Source organism: Mesoplodon mirus, assembly GCF_964341445.2.
Source record: "Mesoplodon mirus genome assembly, chromosome: 13".
Lineage (NCBI taxonomy): Eukaryota > Metazoa > Chordata > Mammalia > Artiodactyla > Ziphiidae > Mesoplodon > Mesoplodon mirus.
The window spans coordinates 39,604,937-39,622,292 of record NC_138989.1 but is presented as its reverse complement, the minus strand read 5'-3'; the positions used below and the strand labels follow the sequence as shown (position 1 = coordinate 39,622,292).

General features: G+C 34.2%; 1 protein-coding gene across 1 annotated transcript in view; it reads right to left on the bottom strand.

Moving 5' to 3' along the window:
* The window catches only part of RBBP8 (RB binding protein 8, endonuclease), an 82,286-nt gene that overhangs the window by 43,882 nt on the left and 21,048 nt on the right, over positions 1-17,356 (bottom strand). Inside the window, exons 5-6 of the mRNA XM_082640414.1 lie at positions 8,295-8,407; positions 1,101-1,167 (exon numbers count right to left, since the gene is read on the bottom strand). Coding sequence (XP_082496540.1) covers positions 1,101-1,167; positions 8,295-8,407 — 180 coding nt within the window. The remainder of the gene's footprint in view (positions 1-1,100; positions 1,168-8,294; positions 8,408-17,356) is intronic.

Genomic DNA, 17,356 nt, shown 5'->3' with positions numbered 1-17,356 from the left:
TCTTTGGCTACCAATATTCAGTGGGCTGAATATTGGACCAATATTCATGATAACATGGGAGAAATATCAAAATCCTATTGGACATCCACTACTTAAAAATATACTGATATGATAAAGATGCTAATTCCACTTGTGATATGTGTTTATACATAAGACAGTAACTACTCGTAAGCCAAAATAATGTTACGTCTACATAGTTTAGCAAAGTTTTTGTAGATGTCCACTCAGATGCAACAGAGTCTTTAAAACCCTATAAACCATTAACACTATCCTGAATCCTAACTTTAAAAAAATATTATATAAGATTTACATAAATGGGAACTAAGAACTGGCTATAACTCTGCTTGGCATCAGTCAGACTAGACCCAGAAAAACAGATTCTTTTTTTGAGACGCTGTCAAATAATGGAAAGAACAGTGGCTTTTAAGTCAGAAGATGGGGTTCTGAGTGATGTCTCACTATCTACTAGTTGTGAGACCATGGCAAGTTACTTGACTTTTTTAAGATGTGGATTCCTCATCCATAAAGTAGAGTTAATAAAACTACCTTGAAGAGTCACAGTGAGGATTAGAAATAATAAACATAAAACACAAAGAAGAGTAACTGGAACACAAGATGAAAGTTATTATTTTTATTATGAGAAATTGGGGGAGAGGGAAAGGAGGAAGTTCTCCAGGCCTGAGAAGTGTATAAGAGGAAATAATTATTCAGATTGATTTTATAAAGTTTCTGGGACAGGGCTAGAAAGGTGGTAACAAAACTCAAATGTTTAAAATATAAGTACTTCAAATAATTTATTTGAATGATTTGTTATTTATAATAAAGTTATAAAAATTAAAGTGCTTTAAATTAAAATGTTTTGATTTTTATATATTCACACACTAAGCTAAGAGATGCATACACACCCTTCATATATACTCCCAGAACAAAAATATAGTTATTTTCTTTATATTTTCATTTGCAGAATACTTTATAACTTTTAAAAATGAAACCTATAACTCTTAATATATCTTTACAGTTTGCAAAGCTAAGTAAAATGAAGAAAGAGAAGCTAGGGGAAAATATTCAATTTTCTGCCACAATTAAGAAAAGATACTTACTCGATTTTCTGCTGCAGCTGTTCAGAAAGCTTTTTATTTTCTTCCTGCAGAGTATTCTTTTCATTCACTTAAATATAATGTGAAAAGAAAGCACAAATTATAGCTATAATAAGATGTATGTCAGGTTCTTTCAACAGTTGCAACAATCATGGAGAATTAGGAATTCAAATTCTAAGTCATGATGTTAGTCAGGGTTAATGCTACTGTTCAAAACAAATTTGTTACTAGGTAGTGATTATTACATCTCATGTAGTACAAGTTCCATGTAAATGATTAACTGATAATTCTGTGTAATGCTTGTGGGCAAAAAAGAAAGAGTACCTCGGGCCTCCCTGGTGGCGCAGTGGTTGAGAGTCCGCCTGACAATGCAGGGGATGCGGGTTCGTGCCCCGGTCTGGGAGGATCCCACGTGCCGCGGAGCGGCTGGGCCCGTGAGCCATGGCCGCTGGGCCTGCGCGTCCGGAGCCTGTGCTCCGCAACGGGAGAGGCCACAGCAGTGGGAGGCCCGCGTACCGCCAAAAAAAAAAAAAAAAAAAAAAAAAGAAAGAGTACCTCATGTACTGGGGAGTATAGTTTAATTATTCATATTGAGCACAAGAAAGCATTCCATCTGGTTACTCAGTCCTACTAATTTCAAACACCATTTATCTTGAAATAAATCTGATCATAAAATATAACACTGAATATCAGTGTAATTTTTATAACATAAGCACACTTAAGTAAATTTTCTTCCTAGTCATACTCTATGTTTCATTAATAATTATGGTATCAGTAACTTAAATATACCATTGAAGTAGTATCTCCTTGTTTGAATCTATCTTGACTAAATTTTCCTATCCATCCTTATTTATAAAGCAGAAACTTAGTTTTGGGCTATAATTTCTACTGCTGCCAGCACAAAATTATCAATCCTTGATATTATGTCACTGGTTAAGCATGTGTTTTACGAGGAGAAATATATCAAAGAAATCAAGTCAGAGTAAGTACAATTAACCTCTAAGAAAGAAAGTTAATCATACTCCAAAAATCTGTTAATAATTTAGTGGTTTACAAATCCAAACATATTTTCTTACACTGAGTAAATAAAAATTTGTTGACTATATATCAATACAATATGTGAGGGTTACTAAACTACCTCCTGTGGAGGATCTGGAAAAAAACAAAACAAAACAAAAACCTGAAGATATGACAGTGACCTAGAAGAACGTGTAGCCTAATGAGACAAGATATTATATAAACATATTTTTTACAACTGAAAGTGACAAGGGCATTAGAGAGGTTCAGATAAAATACTAAATGAAATTCCAAGGAGAAAAAATGAAATTCCAAGGAGAAAAAGGTTACGTTGAGCTGTTGAAAAAATCAGGAAGGATTCCAGAGGACAACTAAGCTGGACACAGGAAGAGAAATCCAAGAGCCTCCCACTCCACCACCACAATCAACAACAAAAACAAAACAAATTGTGAGCTAAAACCCAAGCAGTGTTAGCAAGCAGATACTGGTATCAGCACTGGTGGAGGGACTGAACTTGAGATTTCCAGTTTAAGCCTGAACTCCTGGAGTGGAGCCAAAGTGATCTGAATTCATTTACCACTAGTCAGTAGAAAATAACTCATATATAGATTCCCAAGTATTTCAGATAACAGAATTATATGATAATGAAATGTTTAAAGATTTAAAAGATGGAAGGCTCAAAACTAACATGATAAAAGTGATTACCAAAAATGAGTAGACAGACAAGATTGAGATAATTTGAGCATCAATAAAAATAATGAACATAACTGAATGACACACACTGAATATATAAAATTACATATGTCTATTATGCTCAAAAAAGAGAAAGCTCCATTCATGTCAAAAGCAAAATTAAACATAACATATACAACACACAAAACCTCATTTGTCCTAGAAACTGTCATACAGAGTGAAGTAAGTCAGAAAGAGAAAAATAAATACCGTATGCTAACATAGATATGGGATCTAAAAAAAAAAAAAGGTTCTGAAGAACCTAGGGGCAGGACAGGAATAAAGATGCAGATGTAGAGAATGGACTTGAGGACACGGGGAGGGGGAACGGTAAGCTGGGACGAAGTGAGAGAGTGGCATGGACTTATATATACTACCCAATGTAAAACAGATAGCTAGTGGGAAGCAGCCGCATAGCATAGGGAGATCAGCTCAGTGCTTTGTGACCACCTAGAGGGGTGGGATAGGGAGGGTGGGAGGGAGAAGCAAGAGGGAGGAGATATGAGGATATATGTATATGTATAGCTGATTCACTTTGTTATAAAGCAGAAACTAACACACCATTGTAAAGCAATTATACTCCAATAAAGATGTGAAAAAAAAAAACCTTATTTGTCACCACTGTAGGTAACTATTATACAAGATATTACTCTGAAAACTGGCAATTAAAGGGAAAAAATTAAGATGTATCATGCCTTTCTAGTAGGAACTACATCCCAAGGTAACCAATAGCCCCAAACTGATGAGGGAGAATTCTTGTTTATAGAAGATATAGCTGATAGAGAATAACAGAAATGGAAAATTATCATTTTGTAGTCTGTAATTAAATAATTGATTCAGGCCAGAATCACAAATGGATATTAAAACCATTAAAGAAAGATTGAGGGAGAATTGTATTTTTGCAAGATTTCAAAGTATCACACATCCATCCTCCCAATTTAGACTACTTGGTGGTACTCGGGGGAAAATATAACTCTATAATGGAGAAATCTGGCCACCAATCCCAAAGAGCGGAATAACCTGACAATATCCATATCCTAATATGATACAATATAAAGCAGACAATTTTACCTATAAAGTACTGCTGTCAAAAATGTTTAATCTGGACCTAATCAAGCCTTCAGATACAATTTCTATTTTATAGGAAATAAAGAAACAAGATAAATAAAATGATGAGAAAAACCCAGAAGGTGGCATAATTTTAGGAAAACAGCCCTACTTCTTCAAGAAGTCAATGTCATAAAAGAAAAAAATAGGAAGGGAGCTTATTCCAGATTAAGAGACAAATGCAATGTGTGGTCTGTGACTGGCAGGTCTGAACAAAACGGTTGCAAACTACCTTAAGAGGGACAGCTGTAGAAATATGAATATGGACTGGCTCTTAAAGAATATTAGAGAAAATTATGGGTAATCTTTGGTAGGCAAGGTAGTGGTATTGTGGTTAGGTATAAATTATCCAAGTATTTAGGGGAAAAATCTCCTGATGTATGTAATTGACATTAAAATATTTCAGTCCAAAAAGAAATGAAGAAAATACAGCAAAATATGAACAACTGTTAATCTATGTGATAGGTGTATGAGGGTTCCTTACTATTCTCCTTACTTTTCTATATATATATATATATATATATTTTTTTTTTTTTTTTTTTTTTTTTGCTGTACGCGGGCCTCTCACTGTTGTGGCCTCTCCCGTTGCGGAGCACAGGCTCCGGACACACAGGCTCCGCGGCCATGGCTCGTGGGCCCAGCCGCTCCGCGGCATGTGGGATCCTCCGGGATCGGGGCACGAACCCGTGTCCCCTGCATCGGCAGGCGGACCCTCAACCACTGCGCCAACAGGGAAGCCCACTTTTCTATATTTTTAAGAAATTTCATTAAAAAAAAAAAAAGTACAGCCACTATGGAGAACGGTATGGAGGTTCCTTAAAAAACTACAAATAGAACTACCATATGACCCAGCAATCCCACTACTGGGCATATACCCTGAGAAAACCATAATTCAAAAAGAGTCATGTACCAAAATGTTCATAGCAGCCCTATTTACAATAGCCCGGAGATGGAAACAACCTAAGTGTCCATCATCGGATGAATGGATAAAGAAGATGTGGCACATATATACAATGGAATATTACTCAGCCATAAAAAGAAACGAAATTGAGCTATTTGTAATGAGGTGATGGACCTAGAGTCTGTCATACAGAGTGAAGTAAGTCAGAAAGAGAAAGACAAATACTGTATGCTGACACATATATATGGAATTTAAGAAAAAAAAAAGTCATGAAGAACATAGGGGTAAGACAGGAATAAAGACACAGACCTACTAGAGAATGGGCTTGAGGATATGGGGAGGGGGAAGGGTAAGCTGTGACAAAGCGAAAGAGCGGCATGGACATATATACACTACCAAACGTAAGGTAGATAGCTAGTGGGAAGCAGCCGCATAGCACAGGGAGATCAGCTCGGTGCTTTGTGACCACCTGGAGGGGTGGGATAGGGAGGGTGGGAGGGAGACGCAAAAGGGAGGGGATATGGGAACATATGTATATGTATAACTGATTAAATCTGTTATAAAGCAGAAAAAAATTTTGATTAAAAAAAAAGACTACACAGATTTGAAAAAGAACCAAACAGAATTTTTAAAAATGAAAAATTTGGTTACTGAAATAAAATAACTCAGTGTAACAGAGCTGAAGAACTTAGTATAATAAGCAAGAAAGCTGAAGAAATTACCCAGAACGCAGCAGAGTGAAATGAGGGGACGAAAAATAGGAAAGAGATGTTAAGAGACCAAAGGATCGAATGACAAGGTCTCATCATAACCCCCAAATAAGGAGAATGGAGAAGACACAATATTTGAAGAGCTAGTAGCCGACAGTTTTACAGATATGATTAAAGAAGTGATTCAATAGATTTTGTAATGTATACTAAACAGACTTTTTTCTTAAAAACCTACTTGAAATTGCACTAAAACTACAGAATAACAAAAACTAAGGAAAAAATCTTAATAGTAGCCAGAGAAAAATAATTGTTATCCTGTAAAATAGCCGTATAAAAATAATGGTAAAATAAAAACATTGAGGATAAAAACTGAGGGTTTAGAACCAACAAATATCCTGTAAAGGAACTTTTAAAGAATGAATCTCAGGACTTCCCTGGTGGTCCAGTGGTTATGACTCTGCACTTCTACTGCAGGGGGCACAGGCTTGATCCCTACTTGGGGGAACTAAGACTCCACATGCCGTGCAGTGTGGCATGGCCAAAAAAAAGAAAGGTCAGAAAGGGTAATAATACCAGAAGAAAAGTGAGATGTAAAAAGCAATAATAAGCAAAGAAACTGCTGCACATGTAGGTAAGTCTTTTAAAAACTGTCTGAATAAGGTAATTTTTAAAAAAGTTTCTAACTTGCAGGGCTGAAAAAAAAAAATACAGGCCATAAACTATGTAAATGGAGAAGGAGATGATCAGAGTGAAAGTGTTTTAAAGTCCTTGTATTATTCAGAAGATGGTAAGATACTATCTTTATATTTTAGGAAAGCATGGTAAAATTTCAAGGTTGATCAAAAAAATAGAAATAAAGAGTTTAAAAACAAAATAAGGATAAAATAAAGATGAAATAACAAGATAAATATCCTCAAAATGCAATAACTGGAAAAAGAACAAAAAAGAGAGGCAGGCCGGGGGGTAAAAAGTAGCAACGATAATAGAAACACCAAGAATTCATAAACATGAAGGCTTAGTATTTTTATTCATAAAATAACTTTGTTTGGGATTTGACCTCAATGATTTTCCTGTTGCTCATTTTAATGTAAAATTAGTTTTCTTGAACTTTTCAGTAATCACATTGGAGGTATTATTAGTGGTATTATTCTAAGACTATTGTGCTATAATATGAGATTAAAAAATGAGTAGTTAGGGGATATTTTAATTCTATCATCCCTGTGTCCTTGAGAACCATGATTCTCAGTGTGGAAGAAAGGGGATACAGATGTTATTAGAAGAGGTTAGCAAAAGCTCTATAGCCTTGAATTTGAATTTTCAACATGAACTCATGAAGTATTTTACCTATCTGAAAATTAGACAAAGGATATTCAAACCATTCACCCAAGAAGAAATGCAAACTGAAGATCAAGTAAAAAGATACTTGACCTGAATAGTAATAAAGAGAATGCTAATATTAAAAAGGTATATCATTCTTTACCCACTGAACTGGATATTGTCAATTAATACATTTTTGCACAAAACTGAAGAGAATATAGGGAAACTGAAATTCTCAAACACTCAAACAAAAAATTGACTTGTTCATCAATATGAGAATGGGTAAATAAATGGCATCTACACAATGCAGCCATTAAAAAGAATGCTGTCTTATTCCTTAATACCTAGGGTTTTTGCTTGTTGAGTTTTGGGCTATTTTTCAGACAGTTAAAGTTGCTAGAAATCTGACTATTAGACATGTAGACATTACTGCAGATTATTTCAAGTACTAATGGTAATATAATTGTGGATCTCAACTATGTCTATTGAAATGTAATAGTTTTCTACTCATTGATAATCTTATATTCCTAAATAAACTCATGCATGCATTCATTCATACACACCACAGAATCTATGAGTCTAAATATATAAACAAACATATAAACATGTAAAGACTTCTAATATATAGTCTAAAATAAAATAACATATGTCAGAACAAGAAGTATGATATGATCCCATTAAAAATTTAAAAGAGAAGATAGAGGAGGGGGTAAAATGAGGGAAAGAGACAAACAGAAAGATAGATAAATCTGGACCTGTAAAGATATTTATTATATACTTAATAGTAGTAACCTCTGGGAGAATAAAACTAGGTTCCTTCTATCTCTTTTTAAAACAATCAGCATACATTCATATATTCTTGCTTGAGTAACCAGAGGACAGCAATATAATTAATAGAAAAAAAAAGTCATAATAGAAAAATACCAAATTAGTTTGGAAAAGAAGATAAATGTAAGAAAATCCTACATAAAATGGTAAGTAGACTAAACTAAAAATGGTATACTTGTAATAGTGTGTCCAAAAAAATTGTGAAAATAAAAAAAATACACCTTTGTAGAACACTAAATTGTCTGCTTTGTGTTTAAATTTACTAAATATAAGTAGTTGAATTAATATGAAATAAAACCAAAGAAGCAAATATGGATATAACCAAAGAAAATTTGCTTCTTGTCTTACAGCTGGTGAGACTTTAAGGCCAACGAGGACAGTATTTGCACCTTACTGTACCCTATTTCTTACTAAAATAAGCATGAGATTAAATCTACAAAAAGGGAAAAAACAACATTTGAACTTTTGCCTAAATAAAGAAAAACATATGCAAATAATCCATCTGATGGTAACCAATTTAATAACAGGTTTTAACAATACCATACTATGCTTTACATACTTAATAAATGAAGAAAGGAAACTCACTAAGCTCTGTGATAAGTTTAAGATTCTGCTGTCGAATATTTTCAAACTCTTGTTGTTTCTTCCGCATATGTTCTTCAGTTACTGCACAGCGATCACATAATCCTGCTCTTAATCTACAAAACAAAAACAAAACATTTTCAGAGTAGAACTTAAATGTTCTCATCAAAAAATAAAAAAAGATGTGAGGTGATGGATATGTTAATTAACCAGATGGTGGGAATCCTTTCACAATATACACATTTATCAAATCACCATGATAAATACTTTAAAAAAAATAATTTTATTTGTCAATTATACCTCAATAAAACTGAAATTAAAAAATTTTTTTCAACGACTAAAAGATACTTATTCATATTTGAATTTCAAGCTTTTTATATTTTATGAAGAACTAAAGAATTTACTTGGAAAATACAGAGAAAATTAACTAGTTATTATACCTTTAACATATTCCCAAATAGGCTGAAATCATGCTACATCATTTTCTAAAGACTGCAATTCTGTAAAAATCTGCCAATTTGAAACTCTATTCAAGGGAACTTATTTATTGAAGCTCCCTTGTTTTAATTTATTAGAGGCAAAATATGAACCCAGTCTCGTACCAATGGACAGAATTTTATCTTAAGCAAGCTTGCATCTGCTTAGCATAGCACATAACACAGAATGAGTGTTCAACAACTAAGTTTTAGTTGAATGAATACTAAAGGTCAAAGAATACAAAGTTTAAAAAAAAGTAATGCTCTTTTCAGCATTAAAAAAAGACTCCAGTGTTAGTAGAAATTCACAGTGTACTACCATTTTTTAAAAAAAGAAAAAGATTACAACATAGCTTTTACTAATTATTTGTGAGTGCTAAAGGGAAATACACATATTACACAGGAGGGGTGGGTGATGGAGAGAAAGGTGTATTTCAAAATGTTAATTCAGTTACCTTGTAGGTACCAGTAATACAGAAGATTTTCTTTTTAGTGTTTTGCTATATTTTTCAAAATTTCTCTAATTTCATTATTTATATAACCAGGAAAAAATATGGTTGAAAAAAATGACACATATCCCACATTAGGAATTTAGAAAATATAAAATCGAAGATAATCATTTTAACTCAATGACCTAAGTCAATAAGATACTAAGTACATGAGTGTCTATGGAAGTCATAGCATGGTAGTACATGCCATGAATTTTAAAATAAGGAGACAAAACATGAAAACTATACAACTAAAACAAACAAAAAGAACCTAGAGATTTTTATATAAAAGTAAAACTTATAGCAACAGTGTTGATATGGATGTAAAAAATAAAGATTAGAGATCATAGGTTACATTAATAGGACTAAAATTTCTAGAATGAAGGAATAAAGAATTGGGCAACATAGTTTAATTGGAGTAGATTCCAGAACAGGAATTAGGCCTATCAAGATCTAAGTAAAGATGACAAAGTGAACATCTGCACCTACTGTTGCTTCCTCCCCAAATCCCACAAAACTACAGTAAAGATCTGTGTATATTTTTAAAGACACAAGACTATGAGAACTGGGAGAATGGGAAAGAAAAACAAACGAATTAAAAAGCAAAGAGCTGGCAGACAAATAGAAACTGACCTGAGAATGCTGAATCATAGGCTAACAATGGGAGAAGTCTAGAACTCTTGTCCAGAACGGTAGCCACAAGCCACATGCGGCTATTTCAATTTAAATAAATTAAATTGAGAGAAGATAAAAAACTAGAAGATTATCCTAGAAGGTCCATCATATCAATAATAGGAGTTACAGAAAGAGCAAGGTGGGGGCAGGTAAGAAAAACAGGAACAGAGGAACAAAAAAGACTTGAGACATATAGAAAGCCAAATGACTAGCATAAATCCAACCATACCAATAACATTAATCATGAATTGATTAAACACTCCAATCAAAAGGCAGAAACCATCAGACAGGACAAAAAAAAAAAAGATCTAACTATATGCTGTCTACAATAGACACACTTTAGATCTGAAGATACAAATAGGCTGAAAGCAAAAGGATGGAAAAAGAAATACCATGCAAACAAAAACCAAAAGAGAGCTGGTGATTAATTAATTAGTATCAAACAAAGGAGACTTTAAGGTGAAAGTGTTACTAGAGACAGTGAATTCTATAACAAAAGGGTCAATTTATTAGAGATATAACAATTAACATTTAACATGAAAACCCCCAAATATGCAGAGCATGCATTCAACACGAAAGCCCCCAAATATGCAGAGCAAAAACTGACAGAATTGAAGAAAGAAATATATAAATTCATCAATAAGTTATAGACTTCCACTCTCAATAGTGGATAGAACAAGACAGACAGAAAATCAGCATAGATATAGCAGACTTGAACACACTACCACCTAAACCTACCTGACATCTACAGAACACTCCAGCCAACAGCTGCAGAACACACATTCTTCTCAAGCACACTTGGAACATTCTCTAGGACAAACCATTTTCTAGGTCACAAAACAAGTCTCAATAAGTTTAAAAGCACTGAAATCAGACAAAGTATGTTCTCTCACCACAATGGAATTAAATTAGAGATCAAAAAAGAAGGAAAATCTGGAAAATTCACAAATATGTGAATCTTAAAAACAATGCACTCCCAAATAAGCAATGAGTTAAAGAAGAAATCACAAGGGAAATTATAATAATAGGGCTGTAGCTGAGTGCCCCAGTCTAAAATCCTACCCAGGTCAAAGGATAGCTCCTCATTTTCTTATTGAAAAGTAAAGCTCCCATAACATATACAGAGTCCTCAGTTGACTTTCCTATTCATAGGAAAACTCCTGGGGGAGGGAGAATTGGGAATGGCTGGGGTAAAACAGATAGACAACTAAAAGCAGACTACATCATACCAACTAATGCAGAAAACTCATTGCAGTCATACACTACTAAATACAGACAACCAAAGATCACTAGTGTATGAAGCAAACCAGTAACATAAAAGAGCTAGTATCCCTGGAAAAACGAGAAGTGACGTTGACATAAAACAAGAAAAGGGTACACGTACACACATGTACATATAAATGATCAACAAACAATAAAAAGTTCTTGGATACTAAACATGTGATTACCAAAACAGCTTCAATAATAGGGCTGGAGAGTAAAATAGAAGAAATCTCCCAGAACATGGAAAAAAACAAGTAACAAAAACAAGACAAAAGATTGTAAAGGATCAGTTTATGACTAAGAAGTGCTCCAGAAAGAAAGAACCTACAAAAATGGAGAGAGGAAATAATAGACAAAAATAGTATCTTAAGAGATACTAGTCTTCAGGTTAACAGGATGACTGGACAGCACAATGAAGGAAACACACACACACACACACACTCACACACACACACACACACACACACTCACACACACACACCATTATGAAATTCAGAACTAGGATAAAAAGATCTTACACCCATAAAGGGAAAACAATCCATTACCTATAAAGGAATGAACATTAGAATGACAGCTTTGGATGCTCACAGACAATGAGAAAATGTCTTCAAAGTTTTGAGGGAAAACTATTTTCAACCTAGAATTTTATATCCAGTCAATATACCATCTATATGCAATAGTAAAATAGAAACATTTTCTCAGATATGCAAGACTCTTTGAAAATGTACTTCCTGTGCATTTTTAAGCAGTTACTTGTGGGTGAGCTATAAGGGGAAAAAAAAAAAAAAAAGGAAAAACAGGCCCACATTTTTCCAACCATGTATACTAGTGTATCTTCAAGGTCTAAAATAGTGCCTGGTACAAGACAGGAGCTCCATAAATATTTGTTGACTAACATGAGTTGAAAGAAATAATGGAATTAATGTAGGGATCCAGTGAGAGAAATTCCAGAATTGCTGTTGTAGGATAGCCTAGAAAGTAAATGGTCCAAATTAGTACAGAAAGTTTTTCAGCCCAAGAAGTATGTCTTCAAGAAAAAGAACAAAAAAGATTATAATCAAATAGAATAACAGGCATTAAATAATATTAATGACACGATGAGGAAAACATTTCTAATCTCAATAAGAAAAAAAGGTAGTTAGAAATTCTAAGAAAAACAAAGCAAACTTATACAAGTACGTCTATCATAATACAGTTATAGGGTGACTTGAGCAACTGATTTGGGACAGAGTAGAAAAGAATCTATTTGACCTGGACATTAGAAACACTCCTCGAGTGGCACAGGGGTCATGACAATGGATCTATAGAGAAGGAAATGAATCCTGGCTCAGCAGTGAATAGTCAATAAACAAACATTGTTCGTTATTTTCCAACTTCTACAATCAACTTGTAAACAAAATACAAGGGGCTGAAATCTGGTAACAGAAAAGAACGTAGCAACTATCAACTTTGTCAATATTTATAGGTTATTGGTTCAGCTAACACAAAGCAGAAAGTAGCAAGAGAGGAAGAGTGATACAGGTAAGGGTGAAAGCATCAGTATCCTCCTGTGATACAGAGGTGAGTTCAGGGAGACTGTTCAGACATCTCTCTCTAAAATACCTTTATGTAAGTATGTATATCTGCATAAATGTATGTATTAAGGTCCAAAAAGAAAACAGCATTAAAATAACTTCAAAAATAGGTGAGGGAGGGAAAAATTCTTCCTCTTCATAGCAAGAAGTAAACAACTATTGTCTCAAACTGATAAATCAAGTGTTAAAGTGAAAATACATCATTTAGAACTTTGGAGAACGAAAAACTGGGACAGGCGTGGGTGGGAAAGAGTGGAACAGGAAACTATTGGTTGATGATAACTATACAACTTTATAACGTACATGTATTACCTGAATAAAAATTATAAAAGGAAAAACGTAAAATCAGCTAAATAGTACGTTATACTCCCTTTTTGTCATAGCATTTTAATTTAATAGAAATATATTCTAGTAAACTTTACATAAGATTTTTTTGAGAATTAAGGTACTAAGGACATACACCTTCTTAACTTTCTGCTATAACTTAATGTTTTCAGACTTTCAAGCATTTCCAAAGCTAATAGTAAAGTCTATTTATGCCTTTAAAATTCCAAAGGAAATAAGAATAAAGTTCTCTCTAAACTTTTCCAAAACCAAGACATTGTTAAACTGTTATAAGAAGAAACTCAATTTTAACTATTGGTTTAAAATACTTCACATTTCACTTTTATATTTCTCTTTTAAGATCTATTCAAATTAATAGCTTGAGATTCATGCAATAAACATTCAAATAGTTGACCTGATTGGGGTAAATAATTTATAGATAGAACTACTAAGCTAGAGAGGCCAAAAAGAGCACTGACACTGAAAGGTCACTGAAAACACTGAAGGAGTTAAATGGCATTAATCAATCCTAATTAAATATTCAAATGTCACCCTACCACTTTGTCATTGAAAACTGAACACCTTATTGTTTCCAAGAAATCAACTCTGATATATTAAAATGTCATAAGGTATCATGTTAGACAACCTCTTGAAACCCTTAGTTTCCAAGTTTAAAAATGCCACTGGTATAAACAGTTATAAAATGAAACAATATTCCCTAACTTGTTTATTACATCTAGTTTTCTCCAGTTAACTGCCACTCTTGATAATACCTGTGAAAAAGAGTCAACTCTTTGATTGTTCACTGATCCTAGCTTAAATGAATGTGAGAAAACAGGCTAGCTCCTAGTCCATCAGCAGGATTCTACTGTTTTCCTCTTGCCTATCTTCAACTGCTGCTGCCAGAGAAAGAAAAAGCCTCAATTTCACAGGAGAATGCAATTTCAGTAGCTATAAGCAGGTAAACGGGAAAGAAGAGTAATTCTACTTGTAAGGGCTGGAAGTATCATGCATTCTGAGTTATATTACAGCTTGTTCACAGAGACGAAGAAAGAAAAGATTTCAGTTTGCAATTAAAACTTACCGGATAAACAAGTATGCTCAACTGTTTGCTATACGCTAAAAAGATTTCCTCAAACTTATTCATTTTCATTCAAAAGGGTTTTACTAAACACCTACAGTGAGTACTGTTAAGTGCTAAAATACAACAGTGGCCAAGATAATGTCACTTCTTTAAAAGAGTTTACAGTGTACTAAAAAAAGAAAGACAATAAAAAGTAATTACAATAAAGTATGATTCACAACATTAAAGTGGAAATACAGGATACTATGAAACCACAGAGCACAACTAAGTCGAGTCTAGGAAGTCCAGGAAGGTCTCCTGAAGAATACATTTAAATTCAAATCCATAAGTAAGAAGAGTTAGCAAGACAAAAGAAGACATTTGGTCAGTATTTCAAAAATAGAGAACCACAAATCCTCTGATTATGAGTACCAATTTTCCCTTTTAACAACAGTTGAAATATGAGTTTCCTAATATTGACAAAAATGCTTTTAAAAATATTAAAATCTATCAGACAACTATGGTTTAACTGCTTTGTTCAGATTTTTCTTTTTTAAATGCCTTCTATCCAGTACAGTGACTGTTCCTTAGATTAAGTGAAATACTTTCGTTTCTTGAGGGAACCTGTAAATGGTTCCTGTAAATAGTAATGTAATAACTACTACTAAAACACAAACAAGCCACATTAAATTAGAACTTTTTATTATCTAATTTATCTTTACTGAATAATTCCTTTCATCTAAACATCTCCTGATGTTTTCATAATATGAGCATAAGAAATAAGAATCGCTTCATCTTATGAAGGGTAAACAGCAAGTTGCAGAATTACCATTTAGAAATTTTAACAAAATATATATTGCTTTTAAAAGGTCTCAGCAAAACATTAATTTTTTTTTTTTTTTGCGGTACGTGGGCCTCTCACTGTTATGGCCTCTCCCGTGGCGGAGCACAGGCTCCGGACGCACAGGCTCAGTGGCCACGGCTCACGGGCCCAGCCACTCCGCGGCATGTGGGATCTTCCCGGACCGGGGCACGAACCCATGTCCCCTGCATCGGCAGGCGGACTCTCAACCACTGCGCCACCAGGGAAGCCCCAAAACATTAATTTTTATAGATATTCAAAGCTTGCTCTAGGATTAACATGCTTACACATAACAAAATTAAAGTAAAATTTTAAGTAAGGCAGAACTTTACTAAATGTTACCTACTTTGACATTTAAAGGCAGGATTTAGTTAGTAGCAATTTAAAAGAAAAATAGCCAAAAACAAACAAGCAAAACAACCTTCCAAGAAAACAAGACTAGATAATAGGCAATGTTGAAGACTTAATATTTCAGAGTATTTGTTTTGGTAACTTTATATCAAGCATAAATACTTTGAAATAATCAGTTAAGCTGTAATTCATTTAAATGTTTATAAAATTAAGACAACACACAGACAAGGCATCGTCAAACAGCAGAAACTGGGAAGTTTGAGGGGCAAATTTAACCTAAGTATCCATTAACTATGTGATCTTGGGAAAGTTTCTTAACTCTTTGTCAGCATAGTTTCCTCATTTGTAAAACAGATTTATCATCTACCTCACAGTGTTAAGGTGAAGATTAAGTGCTGGATGGCTGGGTATAACATGAGCCCTCAAAACTAGCAGATCCTACATTAAAAAAATGATTAGATCTACATCGTTCTTGGTTTCATTAAATGAAGCTTCATAAAATGAGGGACAAATCTTAAAAGTAATCCCAGAAGGAAATTGCAGATTTAAAGAAAGGAAAGAAAAAGCATGTGAATAAAGAAATGAGCTACACTCCTTGTCCCACCCCCAGATTAATACCATGTAATGAATTATAGGCCCACCTACCTAAAAATGTAAAGGTGAACAGAATGAAAGGCAAGAGAACATTTAGGGTAAGAAACAGCACAGAAGTGTGACATCCACCTGAAATTAGTGAAAATAGATGATAAAAAGAAAAGAATCTAGTTTTTAAAAACTGTAGAATAAAAATGATAATTTTAACAATTAAATATATTAACCGAATAAAGGATGGTAATTTAGAAAATACTTCAATGGGAAGGGTAGGGGCACTCATCCACTAACATTTCTTCTCAGAATGAGCGTGGAGAAGAAAAATTCACTTAAGAAGAGAAGCACAAGATGCAAAGAATAAAAGAACAGCCAAAACTTTATATCATAAAGTGAAGAAATGTTCTGAAGGTATTAGAAAGGAGTGTCTTCAAGAGCTAAGATGAAGAACACTGTATCTTGGGGATGAAATGGAGAGTGAACTGTATTAAGCCAATTCGTGCAAAACATAAAGAAAACCTTACCTTGTGATTTTTTTTCAGTGTACTGAGTCCTAAACAACTTGCTAATGATCAACTAAACAGAAAGAATGCTGGAAGTAAACACAATCAGTCTTTCAGTGTGGCAACCATGAAAACGTATCTCCTATCGTGGGAAGTAAAATCACCGGCTCCAGCTGTTGTGCTCTGAAATCCTTCACCCGCCAGACAGGTGAACACATCAGGCATCCCACAGTCAGAAGCCAGCAAGGAATCAGTAGAGCAGGGATACTATGGCTCCAGAACTCCCCATTGGCCTTGCCAAAGCTTTCTTAAAACTGCAGTGCAGTCTGAGACCTTCCTTTTTCTCTCTTTTTCAAAAGGGTTAGATGCATGGACATCTCACAGCTCTCCCAGTCTCCTCCAGCTCCTTCTTCATTTACCTTACAGGTGTGTTTCCCCCCCCAAAATCTCTTGAATATCTAATGTCATCTTGATGTTTGCTTTCTTAGAGAACTCAGACTTAAAATTTTCTATACTTGGGAATCACTGAACAGAAAGAAAGTTCCTAATCTCTTGCCATTACTACCATTACTATATGGAAGGAAGAACCTCATCGCTTGTAGAAAGTAGTGGAGCAGTAGAGATGAGAGAAAAAATATGGTGAAGTAAGAGAAGGAAGTGCTTCAATCACTGGAGAGTTAAAGGCTGAGAAAGATATGCTCTCCACCCTTCCTGCTCAATCCTGTACTACATATCCAGAGAAAACAGAAGGAAATGCCGCACCACACTGAAGGAAGAGTAACTGATGATTTCCTCTTTGATCCTGGACTAGGGAAGAGTGAGATGGACAGATGGCTTTCTAGTTTCCAGATATCTCAGCTAGAGAGAGTGACTAGTCTGGCTGTGTGCAGAGTACAGA